Genomic DNA, 23,547 nt, shown 5'->3' with positions numbered 1-23,547 from the left:
CATCTGACCCTGTGCCTGAACCTGTGCGACAGCCCCGGCTATGTACAACAGTGACAATCCCTCATCTCCCCTGGCACTGGACACTGAGGGGGGAATCCTCAATCCTAAATCCCTTGGTGTCTAAGAGATCCTAACAGGATGATGAGCTTTTGGCTCCTGACCCCATGGACAAGGCTGCCCAGCAAGCCCTTGTGGGCTGCACTCCTTGGGCCTATATTTGACACCAGCTCTGGAAGAAGCACCCAGCCTTCAGACATGGCACTGGCTAGAACTGCCTTTATTACCAAGATACTGTGAGGGAGCCAGCTCTGACCCACCAGGTGAGAAATTGCATTAAAACTGGGGTGAATTGCAAGCATTTATGTAGGAAAATGATAACAAAAAATTTCATCATCATCATAGTAACAGTAGTAATAATAAAAATAAAGTGAACAACCAAAATTGAGTCCTGGTTTGGGATACACTGGGATTCAGTGGTGGAAAGGCAGTTTTAGCACTGCTGAAAAATGTCCATGCAATCACTTTCCTCAGGGCATCTTGGAGCTCCTTGTTCCTCAGGCTGTAGATGAGGGGGTTCACTGCTGGAGGCACCACCGCATACAGAACAGCCACCACCAGATCCAGGGATGGGGAGGAGAGGGAAGGGGGCTTCAGGTAGGCAAACATGGCAGTACTGATAAACAGGGAGACCACGGCCAGATGAGGGAGGCACATGGAGAAGGCTTTGTGCCGGCCCTGCTCCGAGGGGATCCTCAGCACAACTGTGAAGATCTGCACGTAGGACAGCACAATGAACATGAAACACCCAAAGATTAAACAGGCAGTAATCACAACCACCCCAACTTCCCGGAGGTAGGAGTGTGAGCAGGAGAGCTTGAGGATGTGGGGGATCTCACAGAAGAACTGCCCCACAGCATTGCCTTGGCAGAGAGGTATGGAAAAGGTGTTGGCAGTGTGCAGGAGAGCATTGAGAAAGCTGCTGCCCCAGGCAGCTGCTGCCATTTGGACACAAGCTCTGCTGCCACCCAGGAGGGTCCCGTAGTGCAGGGGTCTGCAGATGGCAACGTAGCGGTCATAGGCCATGACAGTGAGAAGAGAAAACTCTCCTCCAAACAAGAAGACAACCCAGAAGACCTGGGCAGCACATCCCGAGTAGGAGATGGTCGTGGTGTCTGTGAGGGAATTGGCCATGGATGTGGGGACAGTGGTGGAGATGGAGGCCACATCGAGGAGGGAGAGATTAAAGAGGAAGAAGTCCATGGGGGTGTGGAGGCGGTGGTGGCAGGCTATGGCGGTGATGATGAGGCCGTTGGCCAGCAGGGCAGCCAGGTAGATGCCCAGGAAGAGCGCGAAGTGCAAGAGCTGCAGCTGCCGCGTGTCCGCGAATGCCAGGAGGAGGAACTCGTTGAGGGAGCTGCTGTTGGACATGTTGTTCCCTGCAGGCCCGTGGGACTGTGCCAGGAGGAAAAGACAGGGACAAGTCAGGAGAGACTCCTCTGTTCACAGCTCTTTCCCTTTCTCACACACACCCCCCAACACACACACACTCACACACACACACACACACACACACACACACACACACACATACGCACGCACGCACACACGGAGACTGCTTTTCTCCTCGGCAGGACCTTCACTCAGCTCCCTGTCTGCAGCTGCAGCTTGGGCTGGCTGCGTGCGCCATGAGGAGCCGGGACGTGTGCCTGCAGGCTGCAGAGGGGTCGGTGCTGCTGGAGTGTAGGAAGTCTGTTGAGCATCTTCACATGCAGTTTGGAGGCATTTGGAGCACAAAAGCAACAGCTTCCGTGCTGGGGGGACTGTTTGCTTCTTTGTCTGCTCTGCAGGGCTGGACTAGGCAGCCTTTCCGTGGCTCCCAGGGTGAAGACTAGTGAGCCCTGAGAGGCACCAGCTCTCCCTGTGCCCTAGGACACAGCCAGCACACTGGTCTCCACATCTCCACTATGCTTTTGCAGCTGCCCACACACAGCCACCCCCAGCAGCACTTCCATCTCCTTAGCACCCCTCTGCGGCTTCTGCATGGGACATTCAGCTATCACAGATGTCCCACACAAGAGCTAAGCCCTTCTGGAGGGGAGCACACAGCTCGGCTGCACACCCCCCGGGAGGGTGAAGGGTCTTAAAGGTGGCATCTCCTGAGTCAGCTCATTCCCCCTTCCTCTGCTGGGTGGGAGAGGAAAGCTGCAGGGGGCTTGCTGGGGCGAAAGCGTCTGCATGCTGGGGCTGGCCGAGAACAGTGATGGCAAGGTGAAGTGGGTGCTGTCTGCAGGCTGAGGGCTTGTGTGGGCAATTGCTGCGGATCCTTGCAAACCTAGTCACCCCTCAGCGTGGTGGTGACCAGGCTTAGTTTCTTGCCTCAACCGGACTGCTGCATTTCCACTCCCACCATGCAGAGGCGAGTCCTCTTGAAAACCCCACTCTCAAAAGGTCCTCCTGGAGAGCTGGAGCTGTGGGCAGCCATGCTCCACGCAGCACCCTCTCGATGGGAGGATGAACCTGCCCTGCTGGGGGAAACCCCTCTCACCCAGAGCTTCTCCCTGCAGCGCCGTGGGGAGCTCCCCGGGCAGGCTGGGTGCTGACCCGCGCAGGCAGCAGAGTCACTGCCCCGGGCACACAGCACCCTGGGTGCAGGGACACCACTCTGACTGATGAACCTGGGCAGACCTGGGTGCACAGCTCGGCTTCACACTCCGGTTGTGTCCCTGGGAGAAGGCAGCAGGATGCCCTGTGCCTCTGACGGTGTGGCAGGACATCCTGCTCTGAAGCATCTCCTCCTCCTCCTCCTCCTCCACAATGCAGAAGCTGCAAGAGCAATCCTTAAAATCCCTGTCAGTCATGGGATGGGGTGGGTGCAGAAGACCCCTCCAGGAACCTCGGCAGCATTGCCCTGCAGCCAGAGACTTACCATGCAAAGGGCTGTGCAGATTTCCCCCACAAGGAGCTCTCCTCTCTCCTCCCACTCCACACTGCCTCTCACTTCTCTCCCTCTCGCCTCATCTCCCGTCAGCAGCAGCAGGCAGTGCCCGGAGCCCCGCTGCTCTTGGCAGAGGAGCTGCTGCTGCCCACAGCTGTCTCGGGGCCGTGCTGCCCGGTTGCCAGCAGCTCCCTCGGTCCCCGGAGCCTGGCCCCGCTCAGGAGCAGAGGCCCAGCCAAAGGCGTGACTTTCTCTGCCGCCTCGAGATTGTCCTGGGGCTCCAAGGCTGGCAGCTCCTGAGGGGCAGCAGGCTCCCTTCTGGGAAAGGCTCTGGCAGCTGCAATAATCCCCTGCAGTCCCTCTCGGCGCTGTGGAGAGAGACTGATTTCAGCAGGGTGCTTGATCCCCTCAGGGGACAGAGGTGGAGAGGGCTGGACCTGCTCCCCTCTCTCTCCTGTCCCATTGCTGGCCAGGAGACGCAGAGAGTGGCCGAGAGGGGGTCATTTCCCCTGCGTGGGCCAGTGATTCAGAGGAGGAAATGCAGGTGTTTGGTCACTGCTCAGGAGGCCTTGGTCGGGAGGGGGATTCAGCTCCCTCCCAGGCATGCCCCAAACCCACCGGAGGTGGGCTTCCTCTGGCCTCAGTTTCGGGGTGCCCAAAAGAGCTGCCTGCATGCAAGGCCTTGCCTGAGCTGCCACGACAAGCACTAGGGATGGAGGGGGGAGTCAGCGGCTCACACCCAAACCCCCGGTGACGGCTGAGGTTCCAGGCTTGGTCCAAGTCATGTGTGTGGGTGTCTGCCAGCTGTGATGGAGCAATTCTGAGACCCCCACATCCTGCCTGAGCCTCAGCTGTGGGCCAGAGGGGTGGTGGGGCAGGTTCCCTTGGCCACCTGAACCTACACCATATTCTTGGGCCATCGGAACCTTTCCATGGAGCCTGCAGAGCAGTTCAGCTGACCCAAAGGAGGAGTTCACCATCAGGAGAGCCGGGTTGCTCTCTAGGCTCCACCAGCTGTACATACTGCAGCTCAAGGCACTTCAGAGCTAAGTCCCATGCACCTCCCGGCATTGCAGACACTTCAGTTAATTCAGGGCGCTCATTTTCAGGGAATAAAAGAGGCCTCTAGTGCCATGCCAGGTGCCTGGGGTGCCCAGCATGTGTCTGGCACAGACCACACAGGACTTCCAGGGAAGCCAGGGTGTTCGGGGCAAATGCCACAGGGCGTCTGAAAGGGGTTTGGGTCCTGTGTGCCAGCAGCTGAACACCAAGCCCATGGCATGCAGGGAAGGTCCATCCCAGCTACACCCAGGGGTGCTGCACGATTGGGAGGCACATCACAGCAAGAGTCTCCACTCGTGTGCCTATGCCCTCCAACCCTGGTGGGTCTCCTCTTCCTGAACCTTCACACCCAGTGCTCTGAACAGTGACCAGGCTAACGATGTCCACACTGTGGATAGATCAAAGGCTGTCCTACCCCAGGCACCTTCTCAGCAGCAGCTTGTCCTTCTTGGACACCCTCTTCACCTCTCTCACAGGCCCCAAAGGGCTTTGGAGTCACCTGGGGCAGCAAACCCCTCTCCCACCAGGGCTGCCTGACCCGGCTGCGTTTTTCTCTGGCTTTGGGGACTGCAGGGTTTGCTCTCTTCCTCAGCCCCTGACTTCAGCACCACCTTGCCATGTGCCAGCCACTCCAGCATGTCTCTGCTAGGAAGCAAAGCCTTTGCATACAGTGTGTCCTGGGCACTCTGCAACAGGTTTTCCCTGTCATAAGGCTGCACTTGTCCCTGGGGCCACAGCTGGGGTGCTGCAGCTCGAATGTGTAGCAGTGCCGTCAGCCTGGGGAACAGGCAAGAGGAGCTGGAGCCCCGTGTGCTGTCACAGAAATGTGGCATTGTTGGAGTGACTGCTGAGACATGGTGGGACAGCTCACACAATGACAGAGCTGCGACTGATGGCTAAAAGGTCTTCAGGAGAGACCAGGAGGGAAGGTGAGGAGGGGGGATGCCTTTTGGGTGAAGGGGAAGCCCAGCTGTATGGAGCTCTTCAGTGGGACGGAGAAAGGGAGGCAGCTGTGCAGGGCAGAGGAGCTGAGGGATTTGGACAACAGAGACCTGCTGAAGATGGAAGGAGAAGCAGCAAGGTGTGCATGGGGGGACCGAATAACGCCATGCCCAAATAATCACTGATGGTCCTTCTCTAAACAGTGGAGAGAGACCCATTCCAGCATTGCAATTTCCCTCAGCAGGGATGGTTATCTACGAGAGGTGGAAATGTCCCACTCTGGAGGTCCCTCTTCCCATCTCTTAACAAGGCAGCACACGCGTACAGGGAAAAGGAGGGAAGCCATTTACCCATGGTTCAGGTATTGATTTGGGTAAGTCAATCGAGGCATCTCGTGCCTGTATGGAAGCCCCTGTGGTGGAGTGGGACTCAGCTCACTGCCATGAACTCCCCAAACACCGAGGAGGTGGGATTCCCCTTGCCCAAGCTGGAGTGCGCACACCAGAGCTGTCTGCACACAAACTGCTTGTCTAAGCTCCCATTATAATCACTGGAGATGGAGGGCGGGAGTCAGTTGGCCACACACAAACACCAGGTGACGTTTGAAGAGACAGAGGTGGTGCAAGGCTTGTGCCAGTGTCTGCTGGCTCTGAGGGAGCGCCTGTGAGACCCCTGTCCTCCTAGAGCATGAGCTGGGGGCCAGGTGGGGAATTCCCTTGGCTGTCTCCAATGACCCCAGAGGCCTAATGCTGCTAGAGCACCACGCACTATGAAGCTGAGACACAAGCAGACCCCAACAGTGCAAAATCCTCAAGTAATCCTGTGCAGACACCTGATTTAATGACATAAAAATTGGCTGGCAGAGCCATGTCAGGTGCCTGGGGTGTCCAGCACAACTGCACGTTTCTAGCAGATACAGCCTGGCTCCTACAGGAAAACCGTACCCTTTGGGAGTGGTGCTGGGCAAGTGCCCCAGGGCACCTCGGGTTTCCTACCTGTGCCCAGACAACTGAATCCTACCTCTGCCTTCGGGCACAGTCTGTACTGTCCACATCCAAGCATGCTGCATTAGTGGGAGGCACATCACAGCAAGGTCTCCACTCATGGCCCTGCACTCTTAACACCTTCTAGGTCTCTTCTCCCTGGCCCTCTGCTCACCCCCAGGTGATATGAACAGGGCCTGTGCTGATGATGTCCCCAGGGTGGCTGGATCGCCGGCTGTGCAGGTCCAGGGACTTCTTCAGTGGCACCTTGTGCTTCCTGGAGATCCGTTCACCTCTGTCACAGGCCCCCGTGTGCTCCAGACTCAACTCAGGCAGCAAACCCCTCTCCTGCCACTCCTGCACGGTCCAGCTCTGTTTCTCCCTGGCCTTGGGCACTGCAGCGTTTGCTCTCCCAGTGGGAACCTCCTTTCACCATTACATTGCCCCCTGCTTTGTCTACCAGCACGTCTCTGCCCTTGGGAACAGGTTTCCCCATGCCTAATCTGACTGAAACATTGTCTGAATAACGGAGATGTGGTGGGATCTCTTGCACGATAGGAGAGCCCCGATTGTAGGGGACAAGCTCTTCAGGAGAGACCAAGGGGGAAGGTGAGGAAGGAGGATGCCCTCTGTGTGAAGGGGCAGCTTGGGTGTGTGGAGCTCCTCACCCATCAAGGCAAGGGTTTGGGTGAGAGCTTGTGGGTGACCAGAGTGACATCCCAATGGGAGTTACGGACCACCCAGTCAGGGTGAGGAGGTGGCTGCAGACTCCTTTAAGCAATGTGAGCACCTCTGAGGATCCTAGGCCCTTGTTCTTAGGGAGGGGACTTTAATCCCACTGACATTGAATGGAAGGGCCAAGAGCAGAGTGCAAGCAGGCCAGGAGGTTTCTGGAGGGCATCAGGGACAACTTCTTTGCACAAATGCACAGCGGGCCGAGACTCGTGATGCTTCTTTGTATGTGGGAATTTCCAGGAGGGAGGAACTGCTCGGGGACGGGATAGTCAGTGTCCGCCTTGCCTGCGGTGACCATGAAAAGTAGCATTCTGGATGCTGAAGGGAGTGAAGAGGGATAGCAGCAGAGCACAGACCCTGGCCTGTGCTCCGAGGAGCAGAGGAGCAGTGAAAGAATAAAAAGAAAAGTGTGGGCTCACTGCTGGATTGGTCAGGGAATCTAGGAAGAGCAGACACAGGTAGGCCTGAGGAGCTCAGGGCCTTCTGGGCTTCAGTCTTCACCAACAAGGTGTGCCGGGCTGTTGTGCCTAAAGTCAGAACTCCAGCAGGAAAAAGCCTACCAGCAGTGGAAGAGGGTAGAGTGAGGGATGACTTGCAAGAACTCAACCCACACGAGTCTAAGAGACTGGATGGGCTGCATCTGAGGCCAGGGAGAGGGCTGGCTGCTCTCACAACTGGCTGCTGTCACACTTTGGCGAGGAGTGCTGTCATGGAATGAATCTTCTTGCACCACACTTGGTGGGCACATGAGGGAGAAGAAGGTGCCTGGGAACAGTCAGCATGGATGTACTGAAGATAAGTCATTCTTGGGCAACCGGATTGCCTTCTCTGATAAAAGACCTTTACTTGTGGAGGAGAGGAGAGTAGTGGATGTCATTCACCATGATTTTAGTGAGGAGTTTGACACTGTCTCACACTACATTCTTGTACACAAGTAAGGCATTACAATAGTCTGGGTAGACAGCCAGATGGGTAAAAAGCTGGTTGGATGATGGAGCTCAGAGGGTATTTGTGAATGGGTCAGGTTTTACCTGGAAGCCACTGGCAAGTGGAGGACACAGCTCTCCTCACATTGGCAGATGACACCTAATAAGGAAAAGAGTCATGAGCTTGAGGGCTGCCCTTCAGAGGGACCTCAGCAGGTAGGAGGAACGGGCTGCCAGAACACTGTGAAATGCAAAACGAAACAAGTGCCAGGTCCTGCCCCTGGGGTCCACCAACACCCTGCAGTGATGTGGGCTGGGGAGTGCCCGCATGGGCATCAGCTCTGCAGAAAAGGATTGAGAGTCCTTGTGGGCAGCGAGCTGGATGTGAGGCAGCAGTGTTCCCTGGCAGCAGTGGAGGCCCCAGTGTCCTGGGCTGCCTGAAAAAGAGCAAAGCCAGCAGATTGAGGGAAGTGATCATCCCCCTCCACTCAGCACTCGTTAGAGCACATCTAGATCCTGCATCCATTGAGGCCCCCTGCAGAAGAATGCTGTTGATGACATGGAGTGAGTTGAGTGTCAGGCCTCCAAGGTGGTTGGGGGCCGGAGCACTTGCCCTGGGAGGAGAGGCTGAGGGAATGGGCCTTGCTCAGCCTGGAGAAGGAAAGGCTTTGGGGAGAACCCCTCGCAGCTTCCCAACTCGAGGTTACCACTGATAAAGAACGAGGTTTGTGCAGGGATTCATGGCAGAACAATGAGAGGCAACGGTTACAAGCTGACACAAGTGCAGCTAAAATTGGATATAAGGGAGAAAAATCAGTGAGAGCAATCAAGAAGGGTTCAGAGAGGTTGTGGATTCTCTATTCTGGGAGGCTTTCAGGACACTGTTGGACAAAGCCCTGTGAAACTCGATGTGAATTCAGTGGTGTTCTCGATGGAAGCAAGAGGTTGGCCTAGAAACCTCTCAAGGTGCCTTCCAACCTGAATGGTACTGATAACTCTATCATCCCTGATGATAGCCCCGGCGATTCTTACAGTCATGAATTCCTTTTCTGCATGTGAGTTAGCACCAGATATGGCATCCTAGGCACACATTAGTAAGGTTCTCTTTATCCCTACGGGAGGCTGAGGGAGCTGGGTTGGTTCAGCCTGGAGAAGAGGAGGCTTTGGGGAGATCTAAAAACAACCTGCCCACACCCACCAGGAGGTCCTCAAGAACATGGAGGCAGGCCCTTCACTGTTGTGCGCAATGGGAAGAGGAGGCCCAATGGGCACTAGCGGAAACAAGAGCAGATCAGGCTGGAGAGAAGAAAACACCTTTTACCCCTGCAGACAGTGCAGCACTGGGGCAGGTTGCCCAGAGACATTGTGCCATCTCCAGCCTCAGAAGTTTTTAACTCCTAAATGAATGAAGCCCTGAGCAACCTGGTAGGATCTGACAGTTGACCCTGCTGTGGGAAGGAGGTTGGGCTAGAGACCTCCTGAGGTCCCTTCCAGCCTGAAGGATTCTGCATTTCCTTCCACACCATGTCTTTCCTTGCTGACCACAGGGAAAACCTTCAGCTTCCCAGTGACCATGGCAGTGCGTTAGACAAAAGTAGGAGCAGATCCACTGCATGTTTCTTGTCCTGCTCCACTCGGAGTCATTCACATTCAGGGTGACTTTGCAGGTATCCCGAGTGAGCTCTGATATTTATTTTGCTTCACCTTTTGTTCCATTGTTCCCTCTTCCATCAAAAGTCTTCTCTTTTACCATTCTGATCCCCTCCCATACAATCAATCACCCCTATTTATCCTGTCCTCATTGGCCCTGGCTTAGATGACTTTCTACCCTCCTTTGGCTTTTCTGAGAGTGTTCCCATGCTCATTTCTACCTTGGCCAGAAGTTCCTTTACACTGGTACCTCCCTTTATTATACACAGTGTCCTGCAATTCCTCATGCTGTCAGGCAAGGGCAGTTATTATCCCTGTTGACTCAGCATTGGTGTGGCCACATCTGGAAGAGTGTGTCCCCGTGTGGTGTGCCCAGTGCTGGAGGAATGGGGAGGACCTGGAGAGGGTCCAGGGGAGGTCTCCTAAGATGGGAGTGGGGTCCTGAAGAACAAGGCCTTTATGGAGAGACTGAGGGATGTGGCCTTCTTTAGCCTGGTGCAGGGGAGGCTAAGGGCAGTACAGTAGGAGCCTGTGAGTGCTTGAAGGGTGGTTTCAGAGGTGACACAAATTATTCTATGTAATAGGAAATAGCAAGAGAAGGAGAAAGAGATGAAAGATAAATGGATTATGAGAAGTTCAGGGTGAACTTTTGGGAACTGGACTGTCACTTGTGCTGTGGTTCAACAGGACACCCAGAGGGAGTTGGTGGGGAGCCCCTGGCTTTGTGTTTGGATGAAAAGCAAGAGAGGGCAGAGAGCCTTCAGTAAGGGTGGTGAGATGGCTGGGGGAGAGCACAGTGGGGAAGCAGGTTGGGTGTCTACAGGCTGCAGGGACACAGACGCAGGAGTGGGACAGCAGAGGGCAGCCTGGGGTGGAGACGACCGAGGGCACTGCCAAGGCTGAAAGCCTCCGACAGGACGGAGGTCTTGGTGCTCTTGGCTTTGTCTGGTGTCTGCCACGGAGGCCAAGGAGACACTGTGTTTCTGACGGCCCCAGGTCCTCATTACCTCCCCACCCCGCCACAGAGCCCAGGAGGTGCTGTCCCATCCTGCAGGCAGCCTTGCACACCCCCACCCTCACCCTGCCCCCACAAAGAGCCCTGAGCCAAGTCAGAGCGAAAGCACCACCCCACCCAGGGGCTGGGTGTCAGTGCTGGCCCACGCTGTAGGATAACACACAGCAAGGGTGACTTGGTGTCACAGCCACCTGCACATTTCCTTTGCCAACCTGCAACAAGTGCCTCCACCTTTCTGCTCTCATCCGCCCCTGGGGAGGCTTTGTTGGGAATGGTCCTCAGGGGGACCCATTAACACTCCCCGAAACTTGGGACTTAATTCTGACTTGACCTTCTTGAGTGTTTTTTCTCACTTCCCTCTCAGTGTCTGAGGTTCATGGACTCAGCACCACATACACTCGAGGGGGGATTCAAAGGCCAGAAGCCCTCACAAGCCAGGCCACTCCCCAGCATTTTCGTCAGCTCTCAGTTCTGGTGAGGCTAAGTGGAGAGCTCTCAGGAGGGCACTTACAAGAGGAACATTTCCATCAGCAACAACAAAAAAAAATCGCATGTTGGCTTTCACAGTTTTCTTCTTGTTTCAGCTTGGAGAATCCCTGTTATCCACATTGCTGGATTCCTCCTGATTCAGAGGGTCTCCTGATGACACCTGGATGTGTAGGAAAGGCAGGATTTCTGGTACGGGACATGTGTGGACAACCTTCCTCCTCCCCTCCCCAGCCCGGCCACTTCTCCCATCAGCCCCTGGGGACCTACACCACTCTTGTTAACATCGAACCCTTTTCCCCTCGCCTCTGTAGCTGAGCGTTACAGCTCCTGTGCCCCAAGTCCCACCTGCTTCCCTCAGAGAACCAGCTGCAAAGACACACAGCTGTGTTACAGTGATGTCTTAAAGGACTCCATAAGCACCTAGCCACACACTCTTTTCGTTCCCCTCATGGTCAGTGAAATCCTAGGTTGCATTTCCTAGCACCACATGGCAACACAGCTACACAAGGCGTCCCCGGCAGCAACAGCCCCTCTATGGGGGTAAATGAATCAAGGCCTGAATGTGGACTTCTTGTCTTAAGGTGACAACTAGTCACAAAATCCTAGTTCCAGGAACTGGAACTAATCTTCATTTACAGAAATTCCAACATACTTTCACAATTATAATGAGTTTTTCTTTTCTTTCTTATTGGCAGCACCATATGTATGCACTTGTATAGGAAAGTCTATATTTACATATATATACATAGTTCTTCATCACAATACCTTTCCCACCACCACTCTGAATGGAGAAACTTTGTTCCGAGGAACTACTATATTTAATCTGACATTTTTCCTCTCTCCCCTGCCTCTCTCTCCTTTCTTCCTGCTCTGCCTCCTCTCTCTTTACAGAGCTCTCCAGGAAAAGATTCCCTGAATCGCAGCACTCAGGGTGGACAAGACCTCAGGACGTCACCTGGACCAATCCCCTGCTCGGTGTTGAGGGAACTAGATGAGGTCGCTCAGGGGCTCGTCCCCATTACGCATGATCCACAGCCATGATGAGAGTGTGCTCTGTCCCATGGGCTTGTGCGTGCTCACTTGGCACAAGGGCTCCCCAGCTGAATCCTCTTCAGCTGTGGGTCAAGCCTCTCTACCACAGATATGCTAAGAGACCTGGGGACCTTGGCAGATATCAGAAACCTCCCTGACCATGCTCACATTTCAAAGACTACCAAGAGCAATGTCACACAGGCACAAAGAGCCTTGAGGATCGGGGGGGGGGGGGGGGGCCTGAGGGCAGATCTTAGCAGTAGCACACGAGGTAGAAGAGACAATGAGCTCTTCTGCCTTTGCCCTGTCTTTGTCACTATGTCCCCTGCTGCACTGAGCAGTGAGAGCACATTTTCCTTAGCTGCCTTCCTTGTGCTGCCAGCGTTCTGACAGAAGACCTTTGGGTTGCCCTCCAGTGCCCTTGCAACCTCCAGCTCCAGCTCCAGCTCCAGCTCCAGCTCCAGCTCCAGTTCCAGCTGAGCTTTGGCTCTCCCAGCTCCATCCCTGCATTCACAGGCAATGTCTCTGTCTGCCTCCTGGGGAGCCTCTTCCCTCTTCCACCCTCTGGGAACTTCCTTCTTGAGTCTGAACTCATAAGTCAGGGCATCCCTCCATGCAGGTCTCCTGCCAAGTGCTGCTCAACCCCCTGCTTGTCAGGTGGGAGTGTTTGTGTGCCTGGAGGATGGTGATCCTGAAGATCCAGGAAGGATCCAGGGACAGGGGAGGGGAAGGTGTCAGTGAAGGGGATGTAGCAGGGATTTTGGAAGTGGGGGTCCGGAAGAGAGGATGACTCAGAAGGTGGGTGAGGGAGAGGCAGGTGAAGGTGACACATCAGCAGTGTTGATGATGAGGTCACCTCTTGTACAGGAACCTCCTTGGCTAGGTTCTGGCAGGAGCTATTGGGAGGACAAGAGCAGCATGACAACACCACTCCTCCCAGCAGAGATGAGAAGTGGGTGGGAGGACAGGACGAGGCAGGCAAAGGGGACATGGCTGCAGTGTGGATTGTGAGGGCCCTTGCACTGCAGCTGCCTGATTGGCCCTCCGCAGATGTGCTGGCCGGCAGGAAAGATGGGGGAAGGGGAGAGTTACAGAGACAGGGAATTCAGCAAAACACCACTCAAGTCGGGATGCCTCCAGTGGGTGCATGCAGCCGGGGAAGTGCACACGGGACGTGACTGTGGAGGATCCTCTCGCACCCCTCCCAGGAAACCTGCCTGCTCGATTGCCTCTCTGAAATGCCTCAACACCAATGCACGCAGCGTGGGGAAAAAGCAGGAAGAATTAGAGACCTATGTGTGGTCGCAGGGCCATGACCTCGTTGCAGTTCCAGAGCTCTGGTGGGATAGCTGGCATGACTGAAATGCTGTCATGGATGGCTATGTGCTTTTTCAGAAAGACAGGCGAGGAAGGCGAGGTGGTGGAGCTGCTCTTTATGTGAGGGAGCAGCTGGACTGCATGGAGCTCTGCCTAGGGGTGGATGAAGAGCAGGCTGAGAGCCTATGGGTAAGGCTTAAAGGGCAGGCTAACATGGGTGACACGGTGGTGGGGGTTTACTCCAGGCCATGTGATGAGGAAGAGCAAGTCAATGAGACCTTCTACAGACAGCTGAAAATAGCTTCACAATCACAGGCCCTGGTTCTCCTGGGGACCTTCAACCCCCCTGACATCTGCTGGGAAGAGAGCACAGCTAGGCACAACCAGTCCTGCAGGAGGTTCCTGCAGAGCACTGACGATGACTTTCTGACCCAGGTGGTGGAGAAGCCAATGAGAGAGGTGTGTTGCTGGACCTTGTACTAACAAACAAAGAAGGTCTAGCTGGAGATGTGAAGGTTGGGGGCAGTCTTGGCTGCAGTGGCCATGAGAAGGTGGAGTTCAGGATCCTGCAATGAGACAACAGGGCAATAAGTATGGTCGCAACCCTAGATGTCAGGGGAGCCACCTTTGGCCTCTTCAGGGACCTTCTGGGAGGAATGCCATGGGGTAGGGCCCTAGAAGGAAGAGAGGTCCAGGAGAGCTGGTTAATATTCAAGCATCACTTCCTCCAGGCTCAACACAGGTGCATCCCTCTGAGGAAGAAGTCGAGCAAAGCAGATTCAGCAGGAGACCTGCATGGAGGAGCAAGGAGCTCCTGGCAAAACTCCAACAGAAGGAGGAAGTCTACAGAATGTGGAAAAGGGGACAGGGCACTTGGGAGGAATACAGGGAAGTTGTCAGAAGCTGCAGGGATGTGACAAGGAAGGCCAAGGCCCGTTAGGAATTAAATCTGGCAAGGGACATCAAGGACACCAAGAAGGACTTCTTCAAATACAGCAGGAGCAAAAGGAAGACTAGGGAAAATGTGGGCCTGCTGCTGAATGGGGTGGGTGCCCTGGTGACGAAGGATACAGAGAAAGCAGAGTTGCTGAATGTCTTCTTTGCTTCAGTCTTCACTGCTAAGGCCAGTCCTCAGGAATCCCAGACCCTGGAGACAAGAGAGGAAGTCTGGAGAAAGAAAGACTCTCCCTTTGGTGGAGGAGGATCGCGTTAGAGATCATTTGTCCAAACTTGACATCCATAAATCCATGGACCCTGATGGGATGCACCCATGAGTGCTGAGGGAGCTGGCAGATGTTATCGCTAGGCCACTCTCCATCATCTTGGAAAGGGTCCTGGAGATCAGGAGAGGTGCCTGAGGACTGGAAGAAAGCCCATGTCACGCCAGTCTTCCAAAAGGGCAAGAAGGAGGAGGCCAGGAATCTACAGGCCTGTCACCCTCCCCTCCACCCCGGGAAAGGTGATGCAACAGCTCCTCCTGAAGGTCATCACTAAGAATATGGAGGACGGGAGGGTGATCAGGAGTAGTCAGCACGGATTCACCAAAGGGAAATCATGCTTGACCAATCTGATAGCCTTCCAGGGTGGAATGACTGGGTGGGTAGAGGAGGGGAGAGCAGTGGATGTTGTGTCTGCCTGGACTTCAGCAAGGCTTTGGACACTGTGTCCCATCACATCCTCCTAGGGAAGCTCAGGAAGTGTGGGCTAGATGAGTGGACGGTGAGGTGGATTGAGAACTGGCTGGATGGCCGAGCGCAGAGGGTTGTGACCAGCGACGCAGAGTCAAGCTGGAGGCCTGTAGCTAGCGGTGTCCCCCAGGGGTCAGTCCTGGCTCCAGTCTTGTTCAATGTATTCCTCAATGACCTGGAGGAAGGGACAGAGTGCACCCTCAGCAAGTTTGCTGATGATACTACACTGGGTGGAGTGGCTGACACGCCAGAAGACTGTGCTGCCATTCCGAGGGACCTGGCCAGGCTGGAGAGGTGAGCGGAGAGGAACCTCATGAAGTTCAACAAGGGCAAGTGCGGGGTCCTGCACCTTGGGAGAAATAACCCCATGCAGCAGTACAGGCTGGGGGTTGACCTGCTGGAAAGTAGCTCTGCAGAGAAGGACTTGCGACTCTTAGCAGACAATTAGTTGACCACGAGCCAGCAGTGTGCCCTTGTGGGCACTGTGTCCAATTCTGGGCTCCCCAATACAAGAGAGACATGGAGCTCCTGGAGCTCAGGAACCTTCAAGAGAGAAAAATGCCCACTCCTGCCCCAGGAGGGAAGAACCCCTTGCAGTGACCCACGAAGGAGACAGACTGGCCAGAAGCCAGCAGTGTGCCCTGGCAGCCAGGAAGGCCAACAGCACCGTGGCCTGTAGGCCCAGGAGCACGGCCACTAGATCAAGGGAAGTGAACATCTGCCTTTGCTCACCACTCATTAGACCTCCATTTAGATGCTGTGTCCAGAGTTGACCCCCCCCCGCCATTACAGGAACAACATAGACAAGCTCTAGCAGGCTCAGTGGAGGCCCCCCAAGGGGCTCAGGGGCTGGAGCCTTTGCCCTGGGAGGGGAGGCTGAGGGAGCTGGACTTGTTCAGCCTGGGGAAGAGAGGGTTTCAGGGGGACCTGAGGGTAACCTCTGGCTCTTCTGAGCAGTGCACGGTGTGAGGATGAGAGACCACAGGCATAAGCTGAATCGAAAGAGGTTCTGGCTGGACAGGAGGAGAAACTTTTTACAATGAGGACAGAAAGACAGAGGCAACCGAGACAAGTGGTGCAGTCTCCATCCGTGGAGCTTCTCAAGACCCAGCTGGATAAACCCCTGAGTAACCTCATCTGACCTCATAGGTCACCAGCTGTGACCTGGAGGTTGGGCTGGAGACCTCCTGAGGTCCCTTCCCACCCTTCCCTCCCATTCCCCTTCCTTCTGGCAGATCAGCACTGAGTCAGTCAATCTTGTCTAAAGGAAGGAGAAAAGACCACTTGCCCTTGCAGAGATGGGAAAGGAAGCTCAGCGGCTGGGAAATAGTAGTGGCAGTAAATAGCGGGATATTAGCCAAGATGTGAAATCACTGGACATGACAAGGGTTGCACTATCAGGGCTTATTAAAGGGTCATAGCTCTAGGTGTGGGATTTGTCTCAAGTCACCTTAACCATCTAGAAACACACATATACACACATCTTTTTCATCAGACTTTTATTAGATGACCTGGAGAAATATTTGGTTTTTGTTCTTATGACCTCTTCGCTCCCTTTCTGTTTCAACCTCACAAAACACATGCTCCTTGAGGGGTTCCTGGTGGGGAGCACACACCTTCCCCCATTGTCTCCTTGGCAGGTCACGTATGCACTCGAGGGGGTTTTACCACCTTGGCACAGCAATACTCGGAGCTCGTGGAGTTGGCCAAAGCTCTGCTGAGCCCTTTCCTCAGGGCCTCCCTGACCTCCCTGTTGCGCAGGCTGTAGATGAGGGGGTTGACCAGGGGTGTGAGGTTGGTGTAGAAAAAGGAGAACACTTTGTTGAGCTGCCTCAGCTGGGGGGTTCTGGGCATCAGGTAGACAATGATGAGGATGCCGTAGAAAACGGAGACAACGGTAAGGTGAGAGGAGCAGGTGGAGAAGGCCTTCTGCCTGCCCACGCTAGATGGGATCCTCAGGATGGCAGCTATGATGCACATGTAGGAGGCCAGTGTGAACACGAAGGGGAAGACTGCATTAAGGATAGATAGTACGGAAGCTAGTAGTGAGATCACCCTGGTGTCACTGCAGGCGAGCTCCAGCAATGGTGTGAAATCACAGAAGAAGTGGTCAATAACATTGGGGCCACAAAACCTTAAGTGGGATAAGAAAGAAGTGACTACGGTAGAGATAAGGAGTCCCACTAGCCAAGAGGCTGCTGCCAGCTGCAGAGAGACCTTCCAGGTCATGAGGCTTGCATAGAGCAGGGGCTGGCATATGGCCAAGTACCGATCGTAGGACATCATGGCCAGCAGGTAACACTCACTAACTGCCAACTCAACAAAGAAATAGAACTGAGTCATGCAGCCATGAGCAGAGATGGTCCTGTTGCCGGTCAGGAAGCTGGCCAGCAGCCGGGGCAGGATGGTGGAGCTGTAGCAGGTCTCCAAGGAGGACAGATTGCCCAGGAAGAAGTACATGGGGGTGTGCAGGTGCCGGTCTGCCACCACCAGCACAACAATGAGCATGTTTGCGACCATCGTTACTGAGTAGATGATGAGTGAGAGGAGGAAGAGTGGTGCCTGGAGCGAGGACTACATTCCCCATTCCCAGCAGGAGAAACTCCTTTGGCAATGTGCAATTCTCCCATTCCCCTTTCTCCATGGAGCACCACAGGTCCCTCATTCCTCTTTCCCAATGAGGCAACCTACAAGAAAAAAACATCTGTTTCTTTCCTTCTTTCTAGTGCAGAAGGATCAGGAAGGAAGTGGCTGTCAGAGAAAACACGGAGCCTGGCACTTCCCTGACCGCATTGGTGTTCCCTTTAGGGCCCCCATGACTACTGAAAGGAGGGAACTAGGGGTTTCCAGGGAGTTAAGCCATGCATCTGTGAGCTGCCCCTCGGAGGTGCTCCTTTCCTGCTTGGAGTAGAGGCAGAGGAGAGAAAGCATTCACTCCGACTGTGACAGTGTCTTTCTGGCACCCAGAGTTGTTCTGAATAGCAGCCACCGTTCCTAGTAGGCCAGGAGACCCCTTTCTGCGAGCACATCATGCCAGGTGCCCTTTTCCTCAGGGCAGGAGCATGGGCCCTGCACCAAACGGCTGACCTCAGCTCTCCGAAGCAGTTGTTTTTGGAAGGGACAGGGCGTGTGCTTCCTTCGACAGTGCGTGGCTCAGGAGTGGACAACCCCGGCACTGTGCAGCAGGACTTCCTCAGAGAGCTCTCAGAGAGAGCTTTGTGTGGGCTTCAGAGAGAAAAGGGAGCTGGACCTGAGAGAAGATGGACACGTGAGCTAATCACTGATTGTGAGGAGGAGAGATTGGGAGCAGGGCAGGAGAGAAGAGGACAGGGGAGATCATTCGCTTGGTGTAGCTCCCCCTCCGCGATGGTTTGGGAGGGGCTTGGGGCTGCCTGGTGGCACAGCCCAGCAGCTGGACCTCAGCACTGCCAGCTGTGCTCGCGGGGCTCTGGGCTGGCTCAGGGGCAGCAAAGGCACAAACTAACTCTGCACCAACCAACAAGCTCCCCAGCACTCTCCTCTGCTAACAAGGGCATCAGGAGAAACGTGTGGAGGGAAGGGGGAGCTGGAGTAGAAGACACCCAGCAAAGGACTTGCCCATCACTTTCCTCACCCATAGATGCCACCGTGCAAAGCCTCCCCAGCCAGCAAGGAACAGACCTGACTCAGATGACACAACACAAAGCTGCAGGCCTCCGGATGAGGTGGTGACCTCTGCACTGATGGTGTTGGGCAATGATGATGGAGGTTGGGGTCTCACCCTCTGCTTCTTGCCCACCACGGCCTTCTCTTCCCTGAGCTCTCCGCAAACCACAACCCAGCTCTCAGGCATTGCTCTGCCCTTGCCGTCTTCTTTCAGCCCCTCCTGCGGTTGTGTCCAGCAGCAGTTGAATCCCCCCCTGCTCTCTGCACTGTCCTGGGGTTGAAAGCACTTCAGGAGTCTCTGAAGGCTCCTGCTGCAGCTGGTCTCTCCCCAGGCACTGCAGAGAGGCAGCAATGCCTAATTGGCTCTCCAAGGAGACTGAAACCTCTGAGCTGCTGGAAACTTTGTGAACACTTCTGGCATACAGCTTGCGCCATAACTCTGGTCACTCAGACTCTGGCACATGCTCCTTTGAAAGGGAAAGTGAGGCAGGGAACTGAGGTATCAGGACTCCTCCAAACTCATGACGCAAAGTCAGGAGAGATGCTGTGAATGGGATTCACAGAATCACAGAATGGTTGAGGTTGGAAGGGACCTCTGGAGATCATCTAGTCCAACCTCTCTGCTCAAGCAGGGATCTCTAGAGCATATTGCCCAGGATCACATCCAGATGGGTTGTGAATATCTCCAGGGAAGGAGACTCCACTACCTCTCTGGGCAACCTGTTCCAATGCTCAGTCACCCTCACAGTCAAGAAGTTTTTCCTCTGGTTTAGGTGGAACTTCCTGTGTTTTAGTTTCTGCCCGTTGCCTCTTGTCCTGTTCCTGTGCACCATGGAGAAGAGACTGGCCTCATCCTCTTGACACCCCCCCCCCCCACCCTTCACATACTTGTACACATTGATGAGATCACCTCTCATCCTTTCCTCATAGGAGAGATGCTCCAGTCCCCTCATCATCTTTGTAGCCCTCCGCTGGACTCTCTCCAGTAGCACCATGTCTCTCTTGTAATGGGGAGGCCAGAAGTGGACACAGCACTCCAGTGAGGCCTTCTGATAGCAGAACAAACACAGCTGATTATAACAGTAAAGATATTAACACTATACAAAGAAAATTAGTCAACAATTATTACCTGAAATAACAGTATGTCCCAAAACTATACACCTTATAGAAATCAAGTCTTCTTCCTAGTCTATAACTATAGACATATGCACATTATATGTATACCAGTACAAAGCTATACAACACAATAATGGTATTTGAATCCAAAAAGGATCATCACAAGAAAGAAACTGAATCTTGATAAAAGGAAAACAAGGTCATTGAATGGGATTGATGCCCAGGCTTTGTGGCTATGGCTAGGTCCGAAACCGAAAGTGGACACAGTGGGGTTGGGGGAAGCCCCAAATGGAAGACATGCTGCCTGCGTACAGGGCAGCAACCCTCCGGACGGGCTGGTCTCATTCCCAGGACGGAGCAGGTGACAGCCCCCACACGGGGCTGGGAGTCATGGCCTTCACCAGAAGAAGCGGCACTCAATTCAGAGGCCTCCCAGATGCCCTCTGCATGGGTCGACACCCAGCTGTGGGGGTGGAAGTGGGAGAGGTTTGTGCCAGTCCTGGGGGTTATGCTTACACTCTAGGCAGTGTGGTGCTCCCACCCAGTGGACGGGAGGAAGAGTCCACCCTTGATGTTCCCGAACGACGTTCCAGTTAGCATGCGGGGGTTGGTAGTGAAGTCCGGTGGAAGCCTTCGCCACTTCAGCGGAGACCAGCCACTGCAGCTGCTTGATGTCTTCACCCAGGGAATGGGCCTGTTAAAGGCACCTGGGTGGTTCGACAGCTCTGATAAGAGCTGCCTCAGCCTCTCCCTCCCCTGGCACGCTGGTCTTCGGCACTGGGATCTTCAATGCGCTCGTCCGTCGGTCTTTGTGATTTCGAGCTCCGTATCTCCAACACCTCCCCCAGGTGCTTTGGCCTGGCTGTTGTTATAGCTAGGCCAGTCGGGTACGTAGTCACCCAAGAGGACTAAACTGACCAGTCAAAATGTGCATTTTCGATCCAGCTATTTGCATACCTAATCGGAGTGGGAACAGGCATGCTGCTTCATGAGCCTTCTCCAAGGTTCCCTTGATAGACAATCGAGACCACATGATCTGAGAGAGCCAATCAATTTAAGAGTAGTTTGCAGGAACTTTCTGGCGTGCTACCGGCCATGCTCAGGGTCATAGAAAGGGCATGGTGACTGGCCGTTTGCCTACGAGCAGGTTCTCCATTATATCCTATGGTGGTGGTGCAGGGGGTTAATTCACCACAGTCCCCTTCGCCTGCCTCTCCCTCCCCTGCCTTCTGAGTCGTCCTCTATTCTGGACCCCACTCTCAAAATCCCTGCTACATCCCCTTCACTGACACCTTCCTCTCCCCTGTCCCCATGCGATTACACAAACGTGGTGGACAGCTCACACAGCAGGATGACAATGGGCTCCTGAAGAAGGCAGGCTGCAACAGCAAGGACATGGAGGGGCACTTTGGGCAAAGGAGGTGGCCAGAGAGCTTTTCCTTGGAGGAGGTGATGAGCCAGGCGAGACCTTGTAGGAAGGCTAAGAGGACACAGCAGGCAGGGTGACATTCGGGAGGTGTTTGCTAGCAGCTGCCTGTGGAGGGAGAGGAGGTAGCTGAAGCGTTCTTTTGGCAGCTGGAGGAAGCCTCCTGGCCACAGATGCTGGTTCTCACAGAACAGTCTCAGCAGCCCAAAACCTGCTGGAAGGGCAGTCAGCCTGGGCACAAGCAGCCCGGGGGATTGCTGCATGGGAGGGGGCAGAATTTCTTGACACAGCAATCAATGAGGAAAGGATTGCTGGATTCAGTTAGTCCAAAGCAAAACAGAAGTGGATGGGGATGCCAAGGTGGAGGGCAGCCATAACTGCCGTGATCATGCGAGGGTGGGAAAGTAAGACAAAAAGCAGAATGACAGCCCAGGGCAGCAGGAGAGCAGCTTTCAGCTCATTCTGGCTCTGCTTGGCAGGATGCAAGAGGAGACAGCCCTGGAGGGCAGAAGGGCCCTGGATCCCTCCTGCATCTTCAGGGTCACCATCCTCCAGGCACAGGAACACTCCCGTCTGATGTGCAGGGAGTTAGTTGAGCAGCACTTGGCAGGAGACCCCCATGGAGGAACAGGGATGCCCTATCTTATGGCTTCAAACTCAAGAAGGACATTCTTGGAGGGTGGAAAGGGGAAGAGGCTCTCCAGGAGACAGAGACATTGCCTGTGTCAGGCAGGTACCTGAGACACATCGGTGCCTCTCCAAGTGCCACTGGCTGCTTGTGGTTCGACCCCGGAGCTCTGCCTGCAAAGGTGAAGAACTGTTATCAACATCAGAAAAAATACGTGCCCCTTTCCCTCAGCTCAAATGATCAACTCATTTAAATAAAAAGGTCAATGTTTCCCCATGATGAAATCATGGGAAGGGTCAGGTAGGGTATTCATCTCAGGAGAAGTATTAGTGATGTCCCCCTGAACTAGCATGTTACATGTCCTGATTAAACTGGTCCTTTCTGAGGTCATCTTTGCCTCAGACTCTCTGGACACATGCACTTGCCCTTGTGTTCCAGTCCCCCTCCTCCCCTTACTCTCCTTATTCTCTTATCCCCTCCTTCTTTAAGCTAGCTCTGCCCTCTCTAGTTGCTGCTTTGAGCTTCAGGCAGTCTAGAGCTTGCCTCCTCTTCCAGGAGTCTCACCACCTCTTCAGCCAATGGCTTAACTCGGTGTCTCTCCAGCCTTTCCTATCTACCCGTCTGAAAGATGTCTAGTCAGGCTCTGCCTGGTGGGAAGTGGACCTCACTGGAGGCGGCCTGGACTTGAAACACAGTTGAGGAGTGCATTTTGTGGTTCATTAAGCTCTGTCATGGGTTAGTTTTGTCTGATCCTAGTTCAGACAAACCCTTCTGTGTGTCTTTGCAGCTGGTTCTGTAAGGGAAGCAGGTGGGACTTGGGGCACAGGAGCTGTAACGCTCAGCTACAGAGGCGAGGGGAAAAGGGTTCGATGTTAACAAGAGTGGTGTAGGTCCCCAGGGGCTGATGGGAGAAGTGGCCGGGCTGGGGAGGGGAGGAGGAAGGTTGTCCACACATGTCCCGTACCAGAAATCCTGCCTTTCCTACACATCCAGGTGTCATCAGGAGACCCTCTGAATCAGGAGGAATCCAGCAATGTGGATAACAGGGATTCTCCAAGCTGAAACAAGAAGAAAACTGTGAAAGCCAACATGCGATTTTTTTTTGTTGTTGCTGATGGAAATGTTCCTCTTGTAAGTGCCCTCCTGAGAGCTCTCCACTTAGCCTCACCAGAACTGAGAGCTGACGAAAATGCTGGGGAGTGGCCTGGCTTGTGAGGGCTTCTGGCCTTTGAATCCCCCCTCGAGTGTATGTGGTGCTGAGTCCATGAACCTCAGACACTGAGAGGGAACTGAGAAAAAACACTCAAGAAGGTCAAGTCGGAATTAAATCCCAAGTTTTGGGGAGTGTTAATGGGTCCCCCTGAGGACCATTCCCAACAAAGCCTCCCCAGGGGCGGATGAGAGCAGAAAGGTGGAGGCACTTGTTGCAGGTTGGCAAAGGAAATGTGCAGGTGGCTGTGACACCAAGTCACCCTTGCTGTGTGTTACCCTACAGCATGGGCCAGCACTGACACCCAGCCCCTGGGTGGGGTGGTGCTTTCGCTCCGACTTGGCTCAGGGCTCTTTGTGGGGGCAGGGTGAGGGTGGGGGTGTGCAAGGCTGCCTGCAGGATGGGACAGCACCCAACCTGCTCCCCCACTTTATTCTCCCCCAGGCATCTGACCACCCTTACTGATGACTCTTTACCTTCATTGGCTTTTCATCTAAACACAAAACCAGGGGCTCACTACCGACTCCGTCTGGGTGTCCTGTCCAAAAATTCAGTCTGAACTTCTTAAGCTGCATTTATTTTTTAGCTCTTTCTTCTTCCTTTTCTTCCTCTCCATAAAGGCCTTGTGCATCAGGACCCTTCTCCCATCTTGGGAGACCTCCCCTGGACTCTCTCCAGGTCCTCCCCATTCCTCCAGCACTGGGAAGCCCACACGGGGACACACTCTTCCAGATGTGGCCACACCAGT

At 54.4% G+C, this 23,547-nt stretch overlaps 1 protein-coding gene across 1 annotated transcript; it reads right to left on the bottom strand.

Moving 5' to 3' along the window:
• Positions 1-16,415: 16,415 nt before the first annotated feature.
• On the bottom strand, positions 16,416-17,418 carry LOC138065195 (olfactory receptor 6B1-like). Its single transcript, XM_068929408.1, is given in 2 exon segments — positions 16,416-17,348; positions 17,350-17,418. Coding segments are annotated over 2 exon segments (1,002 nt in total).
• Positions 17,419-23,547: the final 6,129 nt, after the last annotated feature.

This window comes from Struthio camelus, unplaced genomic scaffold, assembly GCF_040807025.1.
Source record: "Struthio camelus isolate bStrCam1 unplaced genomic scaffold, bStrCam1.hap1 HAP1_SCAFFOLD_48, whole genome shotgun sequence".
NCBI classification, from domain to species: domain Eukaryota; kingdom Metazoa; phylum Chordata; class Aves; order Struthioniformes; family Struthionidae; genus Struthio; species Struthio camelus.
The sequence above is the reverse complement of the archived record's forward strand: the minus strand, read 5'-3'. Positions and strand labels throughout refer to the sequence as shown.